General features: G+C 46.9%; 1 protein-coding gene across 4 annotated transcripts in view; it reads left to right on the top strand.

Annotated features, from left to right (window-relative positions):
- TNRC18 (trinucleotide repeat containing 18) overlaps positions 1 to 20,939 on the top strand; it is a 78,850-nt gene extending 57,911 nt beyond the window's left edge. For all 4 annotated transcript variants that reach the window (XM_063314676.1, XM_063314675.1, XM_063314674.1 and 1 more), the window contains 13 exons: positions 1,541 to 1,801; positions 4,632 to 5,062; positions 6,536 to 6,724; positions 7,590 to 7,731; positions 8,634 to 8,751; positions 8,895 to 8,970; positions 10,273 to 10,381; positions 11,287 to 11,403; positions 12,212 to 12,367; positions 13,839 to 15,136; positions 16,182 to 16,418; positions 17,711 to 17,785; positions 18,960 to 20,939. In XM_063314676.1, coding sequence (XP_063170746.1) covers positions 1,541 to 1,801; positions 4,632 to 5,062; positions 6,536 to 6,724; positions 7,590 to 7,731; positions 8,634 to 8,751; positions 8,895 to 8,970; positions 10,273 to 10,381; positions 11,287 to 11,403; positions 12,212 to 12,367; positions 13,839 to 15,136; positions 16,182 to 16,418; positions 17,711 to 17,785; positions 18,960 to 19,166 — 3,416 coding nt within the window. In that variant the 3' untranslated portion in view covers positions 19,167 to 20,939. The remainder of the gene's footprint in view (positions 1 to 1,540; positions 1,802 to 4,631; positions 5,063 to 6,535; positions 6,725 to 7,589; positions 7,732 to 8,633; positions 8,752 to 8,894; positions 8,971 to 10,272; positions 10,382 to 11,286; positions 11,404 to 12,211; positions 12,368 to 13,838; positions 15,137 to 16,181; positions 16,419 to 17,710; positions 17,786 to 18,959) is intronic.

Genomic DNA, 20,939 nt, shown 5'->3' with positions numbered 1-20,939 from the left:
AGAGAGATAAGGAAGATGATGAAACTCATGCAGACCTTGGCTGGATGCTTTCCTTTAACTAAATGCACAGAGCTGTAAACTGACCCAAATACATTTGTGGAAATGTTAACCGTGTGTTTAAAAAAAATAAATGTCACGCTGCAGATACAAAGGGGTGGGGAAGTCCAGAAGAGAGCCAGCAGGTCAGTTTCATCACATTGCATAACTGATTTTTATGGTATATTCTGCTAGCAGTGTTAAAATTCCCCTAGCTCAGAACAGCTAATTTCTGTTATTCATTAGGATGCATTCTCTTGCACAATGCTGAATCAGCAATCTCTGCTAATACTAGAGATCACTTCTAATCACCCACTGGTGGAAAACTGCTTTATATGGTCTCTTTTTGCCACCTTCTTCAAAACCCATGTCCTTCGATGGACAATGTTTTTTCCATAGTCCCAGTTAGGTACGAGTTTCTTTCAAGCACTTGCTATGTGCTTACGCTTTCCTGTTGAATTCTGGCTAATTTCTAAGCTGTTATTCATAAATTTCATCCTTCCTTGACTAGTTTGGTTCAGAACCAACCATAGGTTGAAGTTAGTTGAGTAGGTGACTTGTTCTGAAGTCGGTACCCACAGTTGCCCTGATTAGATGAAATGGGAAGTATTATTAAAGACTTCCTGGGTCTTTTGTGTGTGTTGTTGTTGACTTGTGCAAAGGGAGGAGGAAAGTTGTTGGCTGTACTGACTTGGGGATTATGGGATTTGAGGTCCAGGACATCAAGAGGGCCCTGTTTGGAGAAGACCCTAGCTGACCTCTGTCTAAAAAAGAAAACATCCTGCTCCACTTTGAAACAAAATTCTTATCAATATTTTGAATGCAGACTTTTGTATCAATTGTGTCATCTGGCGTCTTTTTTCTCGCTTCCCCCCCCTACTCCTTCTAGTCAGTAGCAGCAACTTGGTGGGTAGGTACAAAGTTTTATTTAATGGACACTCTACGGAGACCTCCTTGGGACCTCAGAGGTTTCCTTAGGTTTGGTTCAAAGACCTTCACATCCCTTTCTGCAACTGTTAAGAACTGGGCCCTTGTATTATGGTTTCCCAAAAGCAAAGTAGAGATGTCCCAAAAGGTGAACTTCTCAATGTAACTGCTTTTCTGCATTTGTGTGGGATCTCAGAAGGTTCAGGGCACAACAAGCCTTTGTAGAATTGTGCTGTTGAGAGCTAAGACAGCATTAGGCAAGGTGGAAAGGTCCGACCACTTCATACATGTTGAGGTACAGTGATAGGTAAATTGTTTTTGTTGCAATGGATGCATGGGAAGGAAAATGGGAGGGCGTCTCTCGTTCCCATCGTCTTTTGCACGACTTCTCACTTTGCTGAGAATTTTCTCTCGGCAAGGCTTGGAGTTTCCTTAGGGACCTGGAGTGCAAGTAGCGTGGGCATTCTGTGGTCAGAAAGTTTGCATGGCATGGTCTTGAGATCCCCTGGGGTGAAAGGTGGTCTGATCTGAAAACTGGATGCAGGTTTATGAGAGTTTTTCATCTTGTCTGTGACAGATTCTAGTTCGGAGGAAGAGGCAGAGGAGGAGGAGGAGGAAGAAGATAACAAAGAGGAAGAAGAAGAAGCAATGGAAGGCTACGGAACAGTGGTCTGTGGCAAGCTTTCACCACCTGCTTTGGATGAAAGTGGCTTGGGGCTCCTGGCCAGGTTTGCAGCCAGCGCTATCCCAAGTCCCATAATTGTGCCTTCAGTGTCCATTGTCCAACTGGAAGCCAAACAGAAAGCAAAGAAGAAGGAAGAGAGACAAAGCCTGATGGGTATGTTGGCCATTGTGCAGTGGGAGATGACTCAATTGGCGTATGGTTAGTTGAGGATAGAAATGTTGGTGGCCTGTATGCCTCAACCAGATTTTCAGGAGTGAAAGAGTGAAGAGATGGAGCTGGACTAGATGGGCCAAACTGTCTACTCTAATCTGGGACAAGACTAATTTTAGACCCAGCCCAAGACCAAATGATGGATGTCCACCTCCATACATTGAAGTCCAGAGGACCGTAGATTTTCCACCCATTTATGTCAACCTCAGCTTTTATAGCCCTTTGCAACCTTTCCCTAAACCATGAGCACAGGCGATTTCTTAGCCCTGCAGCACCCATATTTATAGCTCATCTCCCATCCAAGCACTCAACGGAGCCAATCCTGCTTAGCTTCTGAGATCAGTTTAAGTAAGAAGTGTTCAGAATGGTGCTATCTGGGGAGAACTAAGAGAGAGGTTTTTTTTTCATTGCTAATCAGAAGAGTTTCAGTACTGTGCAATCAAAGTGGATGTTGCACTTTTGCACATTTCAGCAAAGGAGGGACCAAAGCAACCTTCTGAAAGCATCTGCAGGGACCTGTTTGGCTCCCCCCTGTCCCCCCCCATCCATCTTGGGCTCCTCTGCGTCTTGCTGGCGTGAATAATTGAAATTTCTCTTTTTAACCCCCTCGTGCTTCTCAGCCTGCAAAAGTGCCCTTAAGGCAGCATCATTCCAAGTTAGACAGTTCTGTTCAAAAAGCTCCATTTAGAAATCCCTTTCTTAATATGTATTAAAAGATCATGGAATGTATAGCTGGTTTTGGAACGGAAGGGGCCATTTTCCATGGGAGACTGCATTACTTGACGGCTGCTCCCCCTTCCCCGAATCAGTCCTTTGAAAAGAGAGCATTCTCTCCCATTCTTCCCTCACCTGGCACCCTCCCAGAATTCCTAACAGCCCCATGGAAGTTGTAGTCATGACACATTTGGAAATGAAGGAAAGTATGTACTTTGGAAGAGAAGGGAAAGACCATGGTGATAAGCCCTGGGGGATTTCCAAGATAAGCAGCTGGGGATGGACAGAGTTTCAGGGAGTGGAAGGGGGTTTCCGGGAGTTTATGACCTGACTCTGTCTTCCCTGTGGATGGGGAAACTGAGGCATAGCCAAGCTGTCTGAAAGGAGGTGGGGAAAAGGCTTAGCCCTTATGTCCAATTCCTGCAAGTGGTGAGGAGGCTCCCAAGGCATCCTGTGTTTTCTGCAAAGTCAGCCAAATTAAATTGGGATTAAAATTGGGATTAAACGTTCTGTCCCTGCCAAACTATGGTAGGCAAAGCAGAGAAATCTATAGAGCAGGGTTTCTCCACCAGGGCTCCGTGGCACCCTCGGGTTCTGCGAGAGGTCCCTAGGGGTTCCCGGGGAGATCAGGTTTATTTAAAAAAATGTTCTGAATTCGGGCAACTTCACATCAAAGAGGTAAGTTTCATTCTTTATTTTTAATTTAGGAACTCTGTGAATGCATATCTGCAGGCCTACCCACGAAACGAATAGAATAGTTTTGTGACATCTGGCCTATCCTTGAGCCTGAACGGGCAGGGGTTCCCCAAGGCCTGAAAAATATTTAAAGGGTTCCTCCAGGGTCCAAAGGTTGAGAAAGGCTGCTCTAGAGGGTTTCAGCTGCAGGATCTAAGAGGAGTTAAGTTCAATTCTAGCACAGGTGTGGGCAAGCCTTTGAGTGTCTGGAGCCCACATTTAACTTTTTTTGTTGTGTGGAAGGGGCTGAAGGCTGTTCTGGCTGGAGTAATAATGCAAAATAGGTGGGTAATTCTCTGTTTATTCCATTTTCTTGTAGTGGTGGTCTGGTTTTACTAGTTTGTTTTGAATCTATGCTAAACCTGCACAGTTGTTGGTTTCCTGCTTCTCAAGTTTGGAGAACCATGCTGCTGATTTGCATTAGTTATGATGAGAAGACTCTGGGGGACAGAAAAAAAAAGGGGGGTGGGTTCAGAGGTATGTCCAGTTGCTCTGGAGGTCCTTCCCAGTTCCAGCAGATAAGATGCTGTTGCTAATTGCATTTGGTACCAGCCAACAAATGTAACCATTTTTCCTCTTTCCACTGTTGCTCACAGATGGACAGTTGGGGTTTTTTTCCTGTTGTTGTTTATGTTGTTGTTATTCTAGCTTTCTACCTAGACCAGTGTTTCTCAACCTTGGCCACTTTAAAATGTGTGGACCTCAACTCCCAGAATTTCCCAGAAGCAGGAAACCGACAATTGTGAATGCTAGACATTCATTTAACGCTTTCCTTGGCAGTGGTCACTCTTAAAAAAAAAAGAATAATGTTAATCAAAGCATGGAAATGATCCACCCACTTAAGCAGCTTTCTGCATCCGGCTGTCCCCCAGATGTGCAGGGATCCAGACTGAATGTCAGATGTTCTCTAGCTTCTGATTGGGCCCTTCTAAGTGAAAGGGTGCCTGTTGCCTCCTTCCAAAATGGGTTCCCCTGTTCAACTGCTGTTTACCGTAAGCAAATTTTCCCTAATATTTTACTGGAATTTGCCTCCATGTGACATAAGTCAATTATTCCTTCTCCTGCACTTTCGGGTGAATAGAGAATAGATCATGTCTTTCTTCAATAAGGTCTTTCTTCAGATCTTCAAAGGAAGATCTCCTCTGTGTTCTGCATAGCAAATTCTAAAGCATTTTGAAGTGGCAATTGCCAGCCTAGATCCAAATCAGTTCATATTTGTAATTTTGAGGCATAGAACTGGAAGGATTGTCCTCCAATGTCAGCCTGGAACATACTTTATGGGGTGGTTCTCTGGCTGATAAAGCCGCCTTTTCTCCACCCCTAGGGACAGAGTTTGAATATACAGACTCAGAAAGTGACGTGAAGATCCGGAAGAAATCTCCAGCTGGTTTACTGCATGGAAAGAAAGGATCAATAGAGCAAGGTCCATCATCGGCAAGCACCGTGGACACCTCCTCGGGCAACAATTTGGACAAGACCAAGATGGCCCCGGAGAAGAGCCGGAAGCTGAAGAAATTCAGGTCACCTAAGGACCTGAGTTTTGAGTTTGGTCTGGAGGTGGGCGATGATGATCCTTGGAATCGCCGACGGAGTGAGCGGATTTTCCTTCACGACGCTACCACATCGGCCAGCTTGGCCACCACCACCCCAGCTAGCTCGACTCCTGTTTCCAAAAGTGGACGCTGCATGAAGGGGACCCCTTTGAGCCCCAAGAAGGAAGGGAACAAGGGGAAGGAGAGGAAGGAATTAAGCAAGGTAGGAACCAGGGTGCGTCACTGGGATGAATGTCGGTGAGAGAGGAGTGAATTTCTGCTAATTCAGACTTCTGTTATTTCTCCTTAAAGGAAGAGGATCCCAAATTGAAAGCATTAAAAAAAATTAATATAGAAAAAAAATTAAAGGACCTTTTCCTCAATGAAAGACCAGGTTAGGGACAGATCATCATGGAGCAAAATCTATCTGTGTGGTTGCTAAGTTGGTGGCATCTATATCTATCTACCTACCTACCTACCTACCTAATCCATCTCTCTCTCCTCTCTCTCTATCCATCTATCCATCTATCAAATTTATGTAGCTGCCCATCTCATAAATGTGACTCTGGACAGCATACAATAAAACCATAACCAGTGTTCTCAATGACTCTCAGATGATCTCACCATGTTAAAGGTATATTATTCAGTGTAATATTAATCTTCCTTTTTGATAAATACAAAATGTCTTGAGTTCACATAAAGTGCTAAATTGTGAACCTGGATGATCAAATTTGCAACATTTACATAATGTGAGATGCCTGAATAAATGACCCGTATGAGGCTTCAGCGTGCTGGCCTAGTTCACAAGGTGCTGAAATATGTCACCTGAGCTCCCTAATCCCATTTTGGCTGAGTCCAATGTGTCTTCCCAACATGGCTAATATCTTCATCTGATTCAACTGGGCCTACATTGACGAGCAACTGCAATCAGATTCTTAAGTAAAGAGAGTTGTGTGTGTGTGTCTGTGTAGCTTCTCCATCCTATCCTAGCTGATCTATTGACTTCATAAATGGGGAACGTGTGGCACCCCAATTTTTTGCAGGTCCCCATGCCTGCGGTTCCCATAACTTGATGGCAGTGTTCCCCACAACTGCCCCAACAGAGGCTTAAGAAACCTATTTAAAAAAAAACAAAGTGGAAAAAAAAAGAATAACACCACCCTGAAAATGGGAACATGGAAAACGTTTGTTTCATCCATGGACCTGATGTGGCCCTGCACCAATTCTGCATAATTGCTATGCCCAGAGCAATCTGCGATTCCTCCCTTGCGTGGGGCCTTTATCTTTCCAAGGTTGCTGCTGACCCTCCCTGGGGTTTCAAGTGGCAATGCCAAGACTGAACCTGGAATTGCCATTGCCCAGCCCTGAGGAGCTGGGGAGAGTCACATCAGAGCTCCCCACAAGCCTATTCCTTGCTACCAGCCTTGCAGCTTCAGGTTTCTTACCCTCTCTGCCACCACCCACCCTGGTGAAATGGCTGGTCTTAGTTATGTGCTGAAGCCCTGCTTCGGTCTGAACCAGGAGAGAAGTGTCCTCGAACATGGACAGAGGGCCACGCCCCTATCTGGAACCAGGCTGCTGTGCGGTTTTCCAAAATTTCTTTGCATGCCCATTTTGCCCCCTCTTTGCCTTTCTCTTTGGAGTACCAGGGCAACGGTCTGTTACCATCTCTGGATCTTTTTGTTTTGTCTTGCAGAAGAAGAAAAATAAAGAAGGGGCCTTCTGCCCTTCCACTGGATCATCTTCCTTCTCTTCTTCCTCCTCTTTGCTTTCTCCTCTGGGCATTGCCAGCTCCCTGCCAGACATCCGTGCCAGCTTAGCCAGCTCTCTGACTTCCAACAAGAAGAACAAGGGCAAAGCTAAGGCTAAGGAGACCAAGAAAGAGGTGAGAAGTAGAGCCAGAATAAAGGGGGTATAACCCCATTCCTGCCCTCAGTGTGCAGCCCCCAGTCAAGCAGGGACTTCATGCTAGAACTGAATCACTTTTCACCATTAGGCCACGCTATTGCTCTATCCTTTCTGTGCAGAAGGAAGTGGCACGGTTTGCTGTGGGTGCTATTAGCCCCTGCAGGTATAAACTGGGCCTGAATTATACAGATTTGTACATGTTTCTCTTCTATTTTGCACATTTTATTCTGATTTGATTACATGCTCTAGTCTGGGATGTCGCATCAGCTTCCCTGAAGTTTACCAACCAGATTGTGCTTGTTTTGCTTGGCAAAATCTCTTCTACAGCTTTTACCAGTGGAAGCTTCCCTTCCATCCTCTGGCTAGTGAGATTTCAGCAAAGACTGAGCATTTTTTCCTGCGTTTTATTGGAGCCAGAAGGGCTAAACGCTCATGGCCACCAAACAGAATGAAAGCAGGCTTCCGTGGAGGACCATATTTGTGCAACTCCTTGGAATTTCACCACCCCTGAGAGTTTTCTAACCTGAAATTCCCACACCAGTTAGGGTTGTGTGGTTGGGGGGGGGGCGGCTTTTCTAGGATTGCTTGTGGTCCCCCGGGTCTCTAACATGGCTTTCCCAGCATGTTGCTTTTCAACCTTTCTCCCTCTGTTACAATCATTTGGAAGAATTAGCTCCAAATATTTGGGAATAGTGATAATAGGGAGAAGAGAGAAAGGAATGAAGGTGAAGGTGCTCAGCCATCATCCTGGGGGCACCAGAAGGAGGTTGAAGCTTAAGATCGACCCAGTCCAGGAATTTCAGGATATGCAAGTAGAATGAATAAATTTGGTTTCTCCATAGACCCGAGGGAAGGGAGGAGCCGTGAGCAAATTGATGGAAAGCATGGCTGCTGAGGAGGACTTTGAACCCAACCAGGACAGCAGTTTCTCCGAGGATGAGAACATACCCCTGAACTTGCTTCTGGAAAGGCCACTTACTCCAGGTGAGTGGACAACGTGTCCATTAAAATGGACAGTATAAGAAAAGATGTTTGGCAGTTTCAGTGGTTTCGCATGGGCCAAGTCTGCATTTCAATGGAACTTTGTATTTCCCTTCTGAAACAGCCGATGGAAGCACGTTGAACCGTGCCAAGGTTGAGGCAAACTTCTTAGTTTGGGAACTTTAATTTGGTTAAGATATCTGGCTGGTTTATAAGAAGTCCAAGGGCTACTTAGAAATACCCGTTTGAGGAGGGACATCAGATCTGTTAGAATATCAATGTCCTTGAGATGTTGCTGTGCCTTCTTGCCCTAACATGCACCCTTGAGTTAAGGAAAAACCCAGAAGTTCCCCTTTTTGATGTATTGCCTGGGCCAGAAGAAGACTAATTTGTCAGAAAGGACCTGAGGAGTTAGACCTGCCGGGGAGAAAAGCAGTTTAGTCCAGTTTGTGTATCCAGGCACCAGATTCAATCTTCTTATACTGAAGGTGGACCTGGAACCACTGGGAATAATTCAGGAAGGAGCACTTGATGGGTTAGTCTTCCAGCAGAGCTGGTGAAAGGCCCCTGCTTCTCCTTTCTCCCCACTGCAAATTTCCCTAAAATGATTATGGCTTGGTGATAAACCAAGAAAGAGATTAATGGAGCTCTCTTAGTAGTGGGTTGAGGGCCTTGCCCTGCTTCCATCTTCTATCTGTAGGAAGATGAAGCTCGCTGAAGGGCCAGCAATGACATTGATGACAATCCAGCTTGTTTGAGAAGATTGGACGTTTGAGGATGTCCTCCTGGTTCTGGAAACAGGATGTGTGCATCTAGAAGGGATGAAAATAAGCATCTGTGGCGTAGGGGGGCATTCTGCTGTTTCTACAAGTGAGTCCATGCCCTTAGCTCTGGTTCTCTCACAGCTCCCCGTTCTTGCATCATCGACAAAGACGAACTGAAGGACGGCCTGCGAGTCCTTATCCCCATGGATGACAAACTGCTCTACGCTGGGCATGTCAAGACCGTTCATTCGCCTGACATGTGAGCAAAAGGATTTCTCCGTTCTGTGGCTGGGCCTGGAGAAGAGCATCCAATCATGTCTCGTTAGAAATCCTTATTTCTTTTTAGTTGGGGGCCTTGATGTAGGCGGATTGACGGTTGTGTTTTGGGTCTGTTGATTTCAGATACCGCGTTGTTGTAGAAGGAGAGCGAGGAAACCGCCCCCACATTTACTGCTTGGAACAGCTGCTGCAGGAAGCAGTAAGTGGACTGTTTTAATGCCCTGGGAAATGGGGCAGAGAAATATACCCCATGCAACTCAAACCTGCCTTCCCTAGAGAACAGGGGAATGCCTTAATGCAGACCATGGCTGATGTGGTTCTCAATGCCTTGAATCGTATGTGAGAGAGAACTTGGGAGATGGGGTGAGGAGAAGCTGCCAAGGGGTGGTCAGATAAGAGGGACCATAGCCCACAGCTGGATAGCGGGCAGGGCAAGAGGCTCAGGAGGGACCCGCCCTAAGTCCTCAGGCTCTAAAGAAGGTGGAGGGAGGATTGCACTTCCCTACCTGCAAGATTCTGTCAATGTAGCTTTACAACGAAGTAGAATTAGTTCATCTGGTTGTGATTCCTGTCTGGTTTATCCCGCAAGGCCAACAGTGCCTCTTCTACCCCTATCCTTGGCAATTGTTCCTAATTTCATTCTTCCATTTCCATGGTTCAGCCCCTGCACATATCTATGTTTTTTCAAAATGATTTGGGATGAGGTGGGGCGAAATCGAAACTCTGCCACTGTAATTGAGACTCCTGGACCCCTTGCGGAGAAATAGCGTGGGAAGTGCTGTGGATGAGATAGATTAATTTCCGGCATTTCTGCCATTGCCCATCTCTTGGGGGAGGCTGGAAAAGAAAGACTGAGACACACAAGTACAGACACACACAGAGTAAAATCTGAAATAAAACCCACAGAATGTTTAAAACCCTCCCCAAAATGGACACTCCAAGGTCCTAAAAAGACAGGTATTTAAAATGGAAAGATTAGAAATTCAGGGAGAATTTAAAAAAGGAAAAAAAAAGGTGTTGTAAAGGACACAGCTAAAGTACAAGGTGAGCTCCTCATAATTGGGTTAATGAAAGGGCTTGTCATTGGGGTTGTCCAGAATCTCCTAGCCTTGCATGGAGATCTCAGTTTTGAATCTGAGATCTTCTGCATCCAAGAGTTGGTCCTTTCCATGAGTTGCCTGTGAACTCTAGTGACTGGGTCAGCTCTCCAAGGTTTCTGGAAGAAATTTTTAACCTTCTCCTGGAAACAGCAGGAAACAAATGTGGGATCTTCTGCATGGAAAGCAGTTGTTCTCCTACCAAGCTATGGACCATCTCTGGGTCCTTGTCACCAGAATGTTTGTGTTATACGGTCTGGCTGAATCAGGGCAGGATATGACCCATAAGAGGTGGTTGCTCCTGTGGATGGAGAGAGAAAAGGTTCTTGGAAATCTAAGCTAGCTGACCCAATGAAGGTACAGAGTAGGACAACTGCAGCTCTTGAATCTTCCTTCCCATTCAGATCATCGATGTGAAACCCCCTTCCGTGAGGTTCCTCCCAGAAGGAGCACGCATTGCTGCCTATTGGAGTCAACAGTACCGATGCCTCTATCCAGGGACAGTTGTCCGAGGTAAGACCAGGCTGCATCAATCCACTTCTGGAATAGGGAGAAGGTGGAAACGAGGAATATTGGGTCACCCACTTTCTAATCCCTGTGGATTCTCCCCAGTCTTGAAGAGAGCAGTGACTGGGTCCCCTTGGTCATTCAGAAGTCATCTTGGAGTCAAGCTCAATTCCCTTTAACTTCATGGAGCCCACCATGCCTTTTTCTTAGCAATGCTACCGAAGTTTGCCTTGGCTTCTTCCAAGACGTTTTTCAACTTTTGAGTCTAGCCACTGGGCTGTTGGTCTCCTATCCAAGTATTAACCAGGCCTGTTTTTGCTTAACTTGTGAGCCCAGACACATCAGTTGGTGGCTGCTACTGCTGAAGCATCTTTCAGCATTACTTTAGCCAAATTCTCTGCCATGTAGGTGGACACAGATGGCAGTCATGGTGGTACCTGCACTAAGAGAGATTCTCTAAGATGCATCAGTCTATTGGTGATTCCAACGAGAAGCAGAAGCTCTCAGCCACCTGTTTGTACCCCTTTTGGTCTAATATAGATTGAACAAAGCAGATTGAAATATGTTTTGTTCTTTTGCTCTCTCCCATAATTCTCGAGCCTGGGAGAAGTAAAACCAATTACATGCACAGGCCATAAATTCAGGATGGACAGACCTATCCTCTTCAAGCAGCATGTAAATCCTTGATGGAATTTGCTGCCCCCAGATGCGCTAAGGGCTTAGGTGCCTTAAAGAGGTTTGAAAAATTAATGGAAGAGAAGGTGGCTCTCCATCATTAGGGTTCAGCAGATTCCTGGAGTTGATCTCTGGTCAACTACGTGGAAAACAAGAGGTGGGATTGGGAGGGTTACTGGTCTCTCCCAGTTCTTCCTCTGTCCTCCAGTTGTAACTCTTTCCTCTTTGGTCTGAAGGTGTCCATGATCAAGAGGAAGATGGCGATTTGATCACTGTGGAATTTGATGATGGGGACACTGGGCGGATTCCTTTATCTCACATCCGGCTTCTTCCCCCTGATTACAAGATCCAATGTGAGTCTGTTTTTTTGCTGCATCTGTGAAGAAATAGTCTCCTTGCTCATCTCAGGATGGCGTGGGCTCCCAGGTTGCTTTTGTGTGTTCTCACAAGCTTCCTCAAGGTCAATTTTGGTGACCAGCCATAAAATTATGGTTTTTCTCCTGGTCTTCTGCAGTAGAAAAATGGTGTGTAAAGCCTTTACACAAGCTTTGATGCACCTATGAGTGTTTCAAAGGGCCAGATGGAAAAAAATGGGGCAAAAAATCCTTCCCTTCGCCTCCAAAGATGTCATCAAATCAATTCCACACCCTCTGCATTCCCTCCTTCCCTCCTTCCTTTCCTAATATTGTAGGTTAAGTTGAAGGCCCAACTTCTGAGGACCCAACAGGATAGAGGTTCTCTTCTCATTGCCTTTTTATTTTCCCCTTCCCAGAGTTGATTGACCAAACAAAGGACACCTATACAGTGACACCCCCCTTGAGAAATCTCTCTAGGCCATCTTCCTTCAATGTGGGTATCCTCCAGAAGTGTGGGTCAACTCCCAGAATTCCCTGTAACTGCCACACTGGCTGAGGAACCCTGGGAGTTGAAGTCCACGCATCTGAAGGCTTTGGAGGATGAACAAGGCTGTTCTAGAGTACCCTATCAAGGCCTGGGAAACTGTAAATGGGGACTATGCAGAGACTCACCTTTCCTGCATACGCTGCACGCAAAGAGATCCTGCTGGGATGTCCAGTTTGGACCAAGCCTCGGATGACTCTTGGGGTCTTGGGAAGTGCAGTGTGTTCGGCACCCACTCAAACTGGCAATTGACGCTTACAGGTGCTGAGCCCTCTCCTGCACTCCTGGTGCCCAGCACAAGACGCCGCAGCCGTAAATCCAGTAAGGACATGGGAGAAGGAAATGGGGTGGAATCCGAGGAGCCAGGAGCCAAAGGCAAAGGTCGTGGAAGGAAACCAAACAAGAAACAGAAAACAGGTATGACGCTGTAATAAAAAACTTTACCACAAAAAAAACGAAAACAAGTATGACTCACCCACCTCTGTTGCAGGGTGGAGAGGAGAAATAACAGCCTTATCCCCAAGCCAAGCCACTAGTCCAGTGTTTCTCAACCTGGGCAACATGAAGATGTGTGGACTTCAACTCTCAGAATTCTGGGAGTTGAAGTCTGCACGTCTTCAAGTGGCCAAGGCTGAGAAACACTGCATTAGTCCCTCTAGGAGTTTTCCAATTTCATTAGAAAAATACAGGATTGCAAATGGGAGATTCTGCAGCTACCAGAGCAGGATTTTCACCCCTGGTTTCCAGTCCTCCTAGTTTGGATCTCTTAGCACTTGTCAATCTTTTTTTTTTTTAAACAACAACAACGAACATCTTGGCTGGATTGAAAAAGGCCCCTACCTGCATCAGAAGACTTGTCATTAAAACTTTGTCCTTCACTAAAATCCTTCTGAAACCTGCAAGGAGGAGAGATTTCTCCCATGGCTTCTAGTATACCAAGTTTCTTCTCTACTGCAACACACTGGCCTTTCCTGAATAATTGCTCTCCAAAGGTGTTGGGCTATAATCCACCAGAACGGATGGACGGACAGATGGATACCTAGATAGGTGGAGAGCCCACCAAAGAGGGAGCTGATAACAAACTTAAATCATCATCACCACCACCACCACCACCACCACCACCAGGCTGGCTGGGGGCGATGGAAATTGTAGTCATTCATACTGGAAGGCACCAGGTGGGAGGCAGGTGCAGTTTAGATCCAGTCTGCCCCATGAGTGAAAAGGAGAGCATGCTTTATTTTCTTTCCAAGTTGTTGTAGATGTTTGCAGATCTGGGCAAGGTAAACCATTCAATTACTCCATTAAAGCTTTTAAAAATCGTCATCATATCCCTCAATCTCTCCGGCTGTCTAAGAATTCAGGATTGTAGGCAAGCCGTCCCCGCAATCTGAAGGATTACTCTCAGATGTTGTTGTGTGATACCTGTCCAAAGTTATGCTGGTCTGTGACCGTAATAAAGATCTGATTGCTTGATCTGTACAAAGCAGAACAAGGTTAAATGTGAAGTTTTCTGCTTCCTCGGTCGGAATTTCAAAATTTGGGGGAAAAGGTAACACCGTTTGTAGTAATTCTGATCCTTATCTAGCTTATTCGTTTTTCTAAAGATAAGAACTGAATCAATGGGATTTCTCCCAACTTTAGAAGCGAACCATCCTCACTGGGCATAAAAGCCCTCTTAGGCAGGGGCATCCAGGAAGTAAGTGTGGGCCAAAATCTGCAAAACGGTGAGAGCAGCATTCCAATCAATGCCCCAACCCTTTTGTACACGTGCGCCAAAAGGGATGGACCTTTCATTGTGATGCTGTGGCTGCCACCTTGCAAATGTTGACACCCCGTGGTGGAAACCTTTGTTCAGAATTGTCATTACTGCATTTCGGTTGCTTTCTAGAAGAAAATGTTCTGGCAGATCAGACCATCCAGGGGGAGATGCTGGCAAACTCTTCTCTTGTGCCAGAACTGCCAGTTTGCAAACAAGCTGCCAAAACCTCCAAGAAGGTCCAGTCAGTCCCTTCTAGGACACCTCCGGCACCAGCAGAAGAAAAGCATCACAGCAAAGGAGGCAAGGGAAAGATTTCTGCCAAGGTCCATAGCCCAGTCCCTGCCACCTTCCAGGCACCAGTATTTGGCAACGTTCGTGGGAATGAACCCTACACTGGAGCATTTGGTCCTTCCAGTAGCTCCTCAGGGAAAGTCAAATCAAAAAAAGGAAAATCCACGGAGGAGACACAAGAATTTGGAACCACTCCCAAAGCTCAGCGGAAGATCCCGGACAGTGAGATCCTGATCAAGCTAGACCATGAGGGGGTCATGTCTCCCAAAACCAAGAAGACCAAAGAGGCAATGAGGATGCTGGGGGAGTCAAACCCGGCCAGTAGGAGAGAAGCCAAGAACATCTTGGGACTCAGCTACAGTTCCATTGCCTGCCCAAACCCCAAGCAGAAATCCTCCCGAAGCAAGGTGGTGGAGGGGGAGCCTCCTACGCCTAATTTTGGGGGTAAGTTTGATAACGCTGGGGATCCTCCACCTTCTTCTAAGGCTCAAGAAGACAATGGGGAACTGGCCCCTGCACGGGACGAGTCGGAAAGTAACACTAGTGGCAGCAGCTCAGAATCCGAAGGAGAAGAAGAGAGGGAGAAGAATGGAGGTGGAGCTCAAGATAGCAGCTCGGCCAGCTCAAGGGCATCCACTCCAATGTCCTCCTCAAACTCCTCCTCCTCTTCGTCCTCCAGCAGTAGTAGCTCCTCCTCTTCCTCTTCCTCTTCTTCTTCCTCCTCCTCCTCTTCCTCTTCCTCCTCTTCCTCCTCCTCCTCTTCCTCCTCTTCCTCCTCCTCGTCCTCCCCCACAACAGACGAAGACTCTTCCTGCAGCTCCGAAGACGAGGCAGCCGAGACCCAGCCTGGTGCCTCTTCTGCTCAGCCGACCATCCCTCCCAAGCCCACCAAGGCCTCGGGGAAGTCACGATCGTCTTCGCATTCCCGAAATCCGAAGCAACCGCAGCAACAGGCAGTGCAGAAGCAGCAACAGAGCGGGAACAGGAACCGGTGCAAGAAGCGGGAAGGAATTCACTTGCCCACCACGAAGGAACTCGCCAAGCGCCAGAGGCTGCCTTCGGTGGAGAACCGCCCCAAGATCGCTGCCTTTCTGCCCGCACGGCAACTTTGGAAGTGGTTTGGGAACCCTACCCAGGTAAGAGCCCCACCCTGGATTGTCCTCCACTATGCCTTCCTAGGGGGAGGTGGGTCGCTTTATTTCAGTCGTTGCTCACGCTGGCTGGCTTGTCTGGGAGTTGTCAGCCCAGCACAACTGGAAGGCCGTAGGTGGGGACATGAACAGGTGACTTGAAGGAACAGGAAGCTTCTGAGCCTCTGCTTATGGGTAGTCCTTGACTTACGACCACAATTGGGACCAGAACTTCCATCGCTGAGTCATGTGGTCATTAAGGTAGTCGTGCCCGATTTTACGACCGTTTTTGCTGCAGTCATTAAGCAAATCACGCGATTCCCCATTGATTTTGCTTGTCAGGATCTGTCTGGGAAGGTGGCAAATGGCAATCACATGACCCAGGGAGGCTGCAACTGTTGTAAATAGATGCCAGTTGCCAAGTGCCCGAATTTTGATCACGTGGCTGTGGGATGCTGCGACGGTCATAAGTGTGAGGTCTGGTTGCAAGTGCCATCATAACTTTGAATGGTCGTTAAACAAAGGGTTGTAAGTTGAGGACTACCTGTAGTACAGGAACAAATAGATCTTGAAATCAGCTGGACCATTGGGAATCACTGGATTTATCCCCATGGGTGTGGTGGGCTACTTTTTTCCCCATACAACCTCTAGAGCCAATCTACAGTTGAGTTTGCCATCTTATAAACAAGAAGCGCACCACCTTTTTGGGGCTCTGAATAGCACGCTGGCTGGGGAATTCTGGGAGTTGAAGTCCACACATCTTAAAGTTGCCAAGGTTGAGAAATGTTGGCCTCGTGTGATCTCTAAGATCAACCAGTACAAAAAGAAAAGTCTGCTCTCGTTAAGCCATGGTTCATCGAAGCTGCGGCTTGCGTTCTAGGCAGTTGGACAGGTTTAGGCAAAGCCCGTAAATGTTGGCTTTCCATGGCAGTGGCGGAGTTCAGCCAGCGAGCTAAGCCACAGGCCAGCCCGCCCAAGGTTTAGCTGAATGCGGAAGGTCAAGACGCGAAGGAACCCTGAGGTTTCGTAACTCTCTTTTTTACCGCCACAGAGACGTGGGATGAAAGGAAAGGCACGGAAGCTCTTCTACAAGGCCATCGTCCGCGGGAAGGAGATCATCCGCATCGGGGACTGTGCCGTGTTTTTGTCAGCTGGGCGGCCCAACCTCCCTTATATTGGCCGAATCCAGAGCATGTGGGAATCCTGGGGAAACAACATGGTCGTCCGAGTGAAATGGTTTTATCATCCTGAAGAAACCAACCCTGGGAAGAAGCTCAACGAAGGCAAGGTGAGTGGACAAGCCCGACCTCCTTGCAAACTAGCCAGAGTGCCAGATTAAAAGGTGGGGGTCTGGAGAGGAGCAGCTTTGGAGATCCCTTAAGTATCTATTCAAACAAAGGGGGTCAAAACCTTAGATTGGTGTAGGCTTTCATGGCCAGTATCTTCAGGGTTTAGTAACTATGGTCTAGACCAGGGTTTCTCAACCAGGGTTCCGTGGCACCCTAGGGGTCCACGAGCGGTCACTGACGGTTCCCTGGGAGATCACGATTTATTTAAAAAATTATTTCAAATTCGGGCAACTTCACATTCAAGAGGTAAGTTCCACTCTTTATTTTTAGTTGAAGAACACTGTGAATGCATAAACACAGGCCTACCCATGAAACAAATAGAATAATTTTGTAACTTCTGGCCTATCTTTGAGCCTGAATGTGCAAGGGTTCCTTCCCCGAGGCCTGAAAAATATTTCAAGGGTCAAAAGGTTGAGAAGGGCTGCACTAGACAACAACAGATTTCTTGTTGCTTCGCCAGCCACCGTGGCTGGCATCTTCAGAGGCAAGGTGGCCGGATACACCAACCACCGGCAACTGAGCAGGGACTGGCTGGGCTCCTGTCTTTATAGCCAGGTGTCCTATCATCTGATTGGTCTTTAGCTGAGTTGGTTTCCGATTGGTGCAGGTTGGTGAGGGCTGGTCTCTTCACCAATCGGAACCACCAGCTCAGCTAAAGACCAATCAGAAGACAGGACACCTGGCTATAAAGACAGGAGCCCAGCCAGTCCCTGCTCAGTTGCCGGTGGTCTGCATATCTGGCCACCTTGCCTCTGAAGATGCCAGCCATAGTGGCTGGTGTAACATCAGGAAATCTGTTGCCTAGACCACGGTCGCTAGACCCTGAAGGCCAACGCTACCCACCGGTGTCAAGACCTCTCTATAGGAACTTTGCTTACTGGTGGATGGAGGGGTTTGGGTGGGGGGTGGGGGCAAGGGACATCATTCATTCATTCATTCAATGGAACTCTCCCCCCGTTAATTGCATGAAGGTACGAATGTATCCGTGAAGCACTGCAATCTGTCCCAAAGTGTTATATCTCTGAACATAAGTGAAGTGTTGTATTGACTATCTCCCTACGCATCCAGAAAAAAGAGCATTCCAAGGACATGGCCATGAAAAGGAAGTGGTTGGGCTTGCCTTCTAATCTTCTTCCTTCCCCTTGATGGCTGTTTTTTTTAATTTTTTCCTCTTTGACCACCTTTAAAAATCTTTAATTTTTTCCTCTTCTGCATGGCACTTGGATTTCAGCGATGGGATCAGAAATCTGCCCGGAGCTTATCAGCGGCTCTTCAAGCTTCCAGCCAGAGAAAAGACTTCATGGAGGTGTGTAGAACCCTACAATCAGAAGGACTCTGGTAGCCCCTTTTCTGGCTCAAGAATTTTATTCAAAGGGGGAAGCTTTTGTGACCTGCAGCTGATGCCTTTTGGTAACATTTGTAGTGAAAAAGGGGGCTACCAGACTCCTGATGTTTTGCTATCATAGACTATAGACAGCTCTTCTCCTACAAGAAGCCTTGCTGGCTGGGGAATTCTGGGAGTTGAAGTCCACACATCTTAGAGTTGCCTAGGTTGAGAAACCCTGCCACAGGGGGAAGGGAAGAGAAGTAAAAATACAAGGCAGGATGAAGAGTGCTCCATGGATGAGTCAAATGATATCAGGGAGCAGGTGAAAATGGAGCCATAGATAAGGACTCAAGGGTCAGCTGATGGGAAAGATTCCAGCTCACAGAAACAGGGTAAGAATTGCTCCGCAAGAGAGGGAGGAGCCATCTTGCAGAACCTCTTCCCCATTACTCAAAGAGCTAAGGCAAAAGTTACTGAGTGTTATAACTCCATCGGTGGCCTTAAAAATTCAGCACCAGGTGACTCGTGGCCTCTTAAGGAGAAGCCCATTTTTGGTGGGCAATGATCCACTTCTTCACAATCCATGGGTTCAGTAGAGTGGGCTGTAACTAAGGTTGTCACGCATCTGTTAGATGTTGAGGCAGAAGTTGGTGACCTCTTCAAGATCTGGGTATTGTTGCAGCAAGGTGACCCACGCACGCCAATGATTTAAGTACATTTTTGGAGGATTTGTGGGCGATGTTTTGTGAGTGATGGGTGCCTGAGACTCTTGTGGGCACTAACTGAGTTGCCAACGGTTGCTTTAAGATGCCACAATAACCTGCTGTTGGTTGGGCGGCAATGGAGCAACTGAAAAAAAAAGACGTTTTCAGTTCAGTTCTTTCTTTGTTTTGTTAAGAATGTTTTAATACGTTTAGGCCTTGTGCTTCAGAGAACGATGTAAAGAAGCTAGGAGAAGAATAAATGGGAATAAACAGAGATGAGAGAGGGGATAATGATGGAATCAAATACTTGGAGAGTCTCAAATGTCTGGCAGCTAGGAGATGCAGGGACCTTAGAAGATCTCAATCCTTCTTTGCTCTAAAGCCCAGAGGGAGCGTTCGGCATATGTTCTAACATTTCGCTCTGCCTTGTTCTTCTTTTTCTAATCCAGCGGGCCTTATATCAGTCCTCTCACGTGGATGAAAACGACGTTCAGACAATCTCGCACAAATGTCTGGTGGTCGACTTGGAACAATATGAGCAGATGCTCAAAACGAAGAAGTACCAAGACAGCGAAGATTTATACTACCTAGCAGGGACTTACGAGCCCACCACGGGCATGATATTCAACACAGACGGGGTCCCAATCATTTGCTAAACCGCTTTGGGAAAGAAAACGTCGGAGGCAGCTCGCACCCTGCCTCTCTCGGAGGAAGAAAAATTTGAGACGGAATGGAAGTTATGTGCCTGTTGAAACGACAGCATGATTGTGTAGTGCTCGGTCACAATGTTTCCAAAACAAAACAAAACAAACAAACAAAAAAAGAGAGGAAAACCTGCAAGAGATTTCTCCCCCGCCCACCATCCCCAGGAGCTTCTTGAATGTTAACTCAGAGCGATGGATTGGATTTTGTGGCTCCTGGAAAGAAGGAAGTTGGGATTTTAAAGAAAACTCATCCCCACGTAGGCAGTGGGCTCATTTCCTGCCCTTTGCAGTACGGTATTGGACTTCAGGCAGCTCCATCATTAACCTTTGAGTCTGAACATTCATAGGTTATTTCAAGATGCCAATGTTTGGGGGAAATTGGCGTCCTTTATCTTCAGGGTACCGGTTTTATCTGCCCTCACCAACTGAAAACTCAACTTGTGGAAGAACACACGGTTGGTTTAGGGACAGTTTTGAGCAAATGCCAGTCATGAGGTGGATCGGGCCCTTTCCCCCCCACTTCTCTATCTCAAAAAACTGCTCTAGCAGAGGACTGGTGCGAAGAAACAACTGTGGAAGCCACGGCCAATAAGATAGTTGCTGGAGCAACAGTTGTCCACTTCCCGTTTGTGTTACAAGGACTAGAGCGGGTGGTCCAGAAACCCACCGCTGAATTTCGTTTATTCTTTTTTTTTTTTTTGCCACCCTCTCTCTCCAAACACTTGGAATTATGAAGGAGCCTCTTTCTCTCCTAAGGAAATGCCGTTCCACGGAAATACTTCCTCCCTCATGTAAAGTGAATGTATGTTACTCCAGGTCCAGTTTGGAAAAATGGCTCCTCGTCAAGATGTTCATAAATATTGGGGGGTGGGGGGGATCTGTGTCTGAGAAAGTAGGCTTGTTGGATTCCTTGCTACTTCCACCTCAAGAAGCATTTTAAATAGGTCGTGGACATGGCCGGCCAGCCCATGAAGACCACCGGGTGTTCATTCGGAGCAAAATGCTGAAGCTTGTCTCCTGCCTTCTTGCCATCACCAAAACGCAGCACTTGCAGGATGCACATGAAAACTGTTGGCCGATAGCGCTGGGAAGCACGCCTGGGTCTTACTGCAGAATCACCCCCGTGGGCCTCCTCCCAGATTTGCCATTTCTCGATCCTCCAGAAATTGAGCTGCCATTTCATGCCCCAAGGGCGGTGAAACCTGAACGTTGCCCCCTGCCTAATTTGAGCTGGCTGAAAAGCACTAAGATCTGCCTGGGTGTGGAATTGATGCAAGGGCTTCAGCGGAGGCCAGAGCGGGACAATTAGAATAACAGTGTTTTTGCACTTAAAAAACAAAACAAAAACCAAACTCCTACACTACATGAACAAAAACCCAAAATTGTTTCTGATACGGACAGATGTACCATTCCAAGCACTACGACGGGGAGATAATTCTACCTAACTTACACGGACAGATTTTTCTTTTATTTTTTGCTATCTGCTATGGTACAAAGTGAATGCTACCCTTAAAAACTCCCTTTTAAGAACCACAATTGGTGCTGTCCTGCGTTGCCTCCAGTCCACCGGCTCCCAGCTTTGAAGCCTTGGCTGGGCAACCTTTCTCAATGGACGACGCCCGGCCTGTACAGTTTTCATACGCCCGAAGACTCCCTGGAGCCCTTTTCCACAATGTATTGTAAAAACCTCTTTAAGAAAACAAAAACGGAGGAGGGGAAAGAAGA

The sequence above is a fragment of the Candoia aspera genome, chromosome 14, assembly GCF_035149785.1.
Source record: "Candoia aspera isolate rCanAsp1 chromosome 14, rCanAsp1.hap2, whole genome shotgun sequence".
Taxonomy (NCBI): Eukaryota; Metazoa; Chordata; class Lepidosauria; order Squamata; family Boidae; genus Candoia; species Candoia aspera.
The sequence above is the reverse complement of the archived record's forward strand: the minus strand, read 5'-3'. Positions and strand labels throughout refer to the sequence as shown.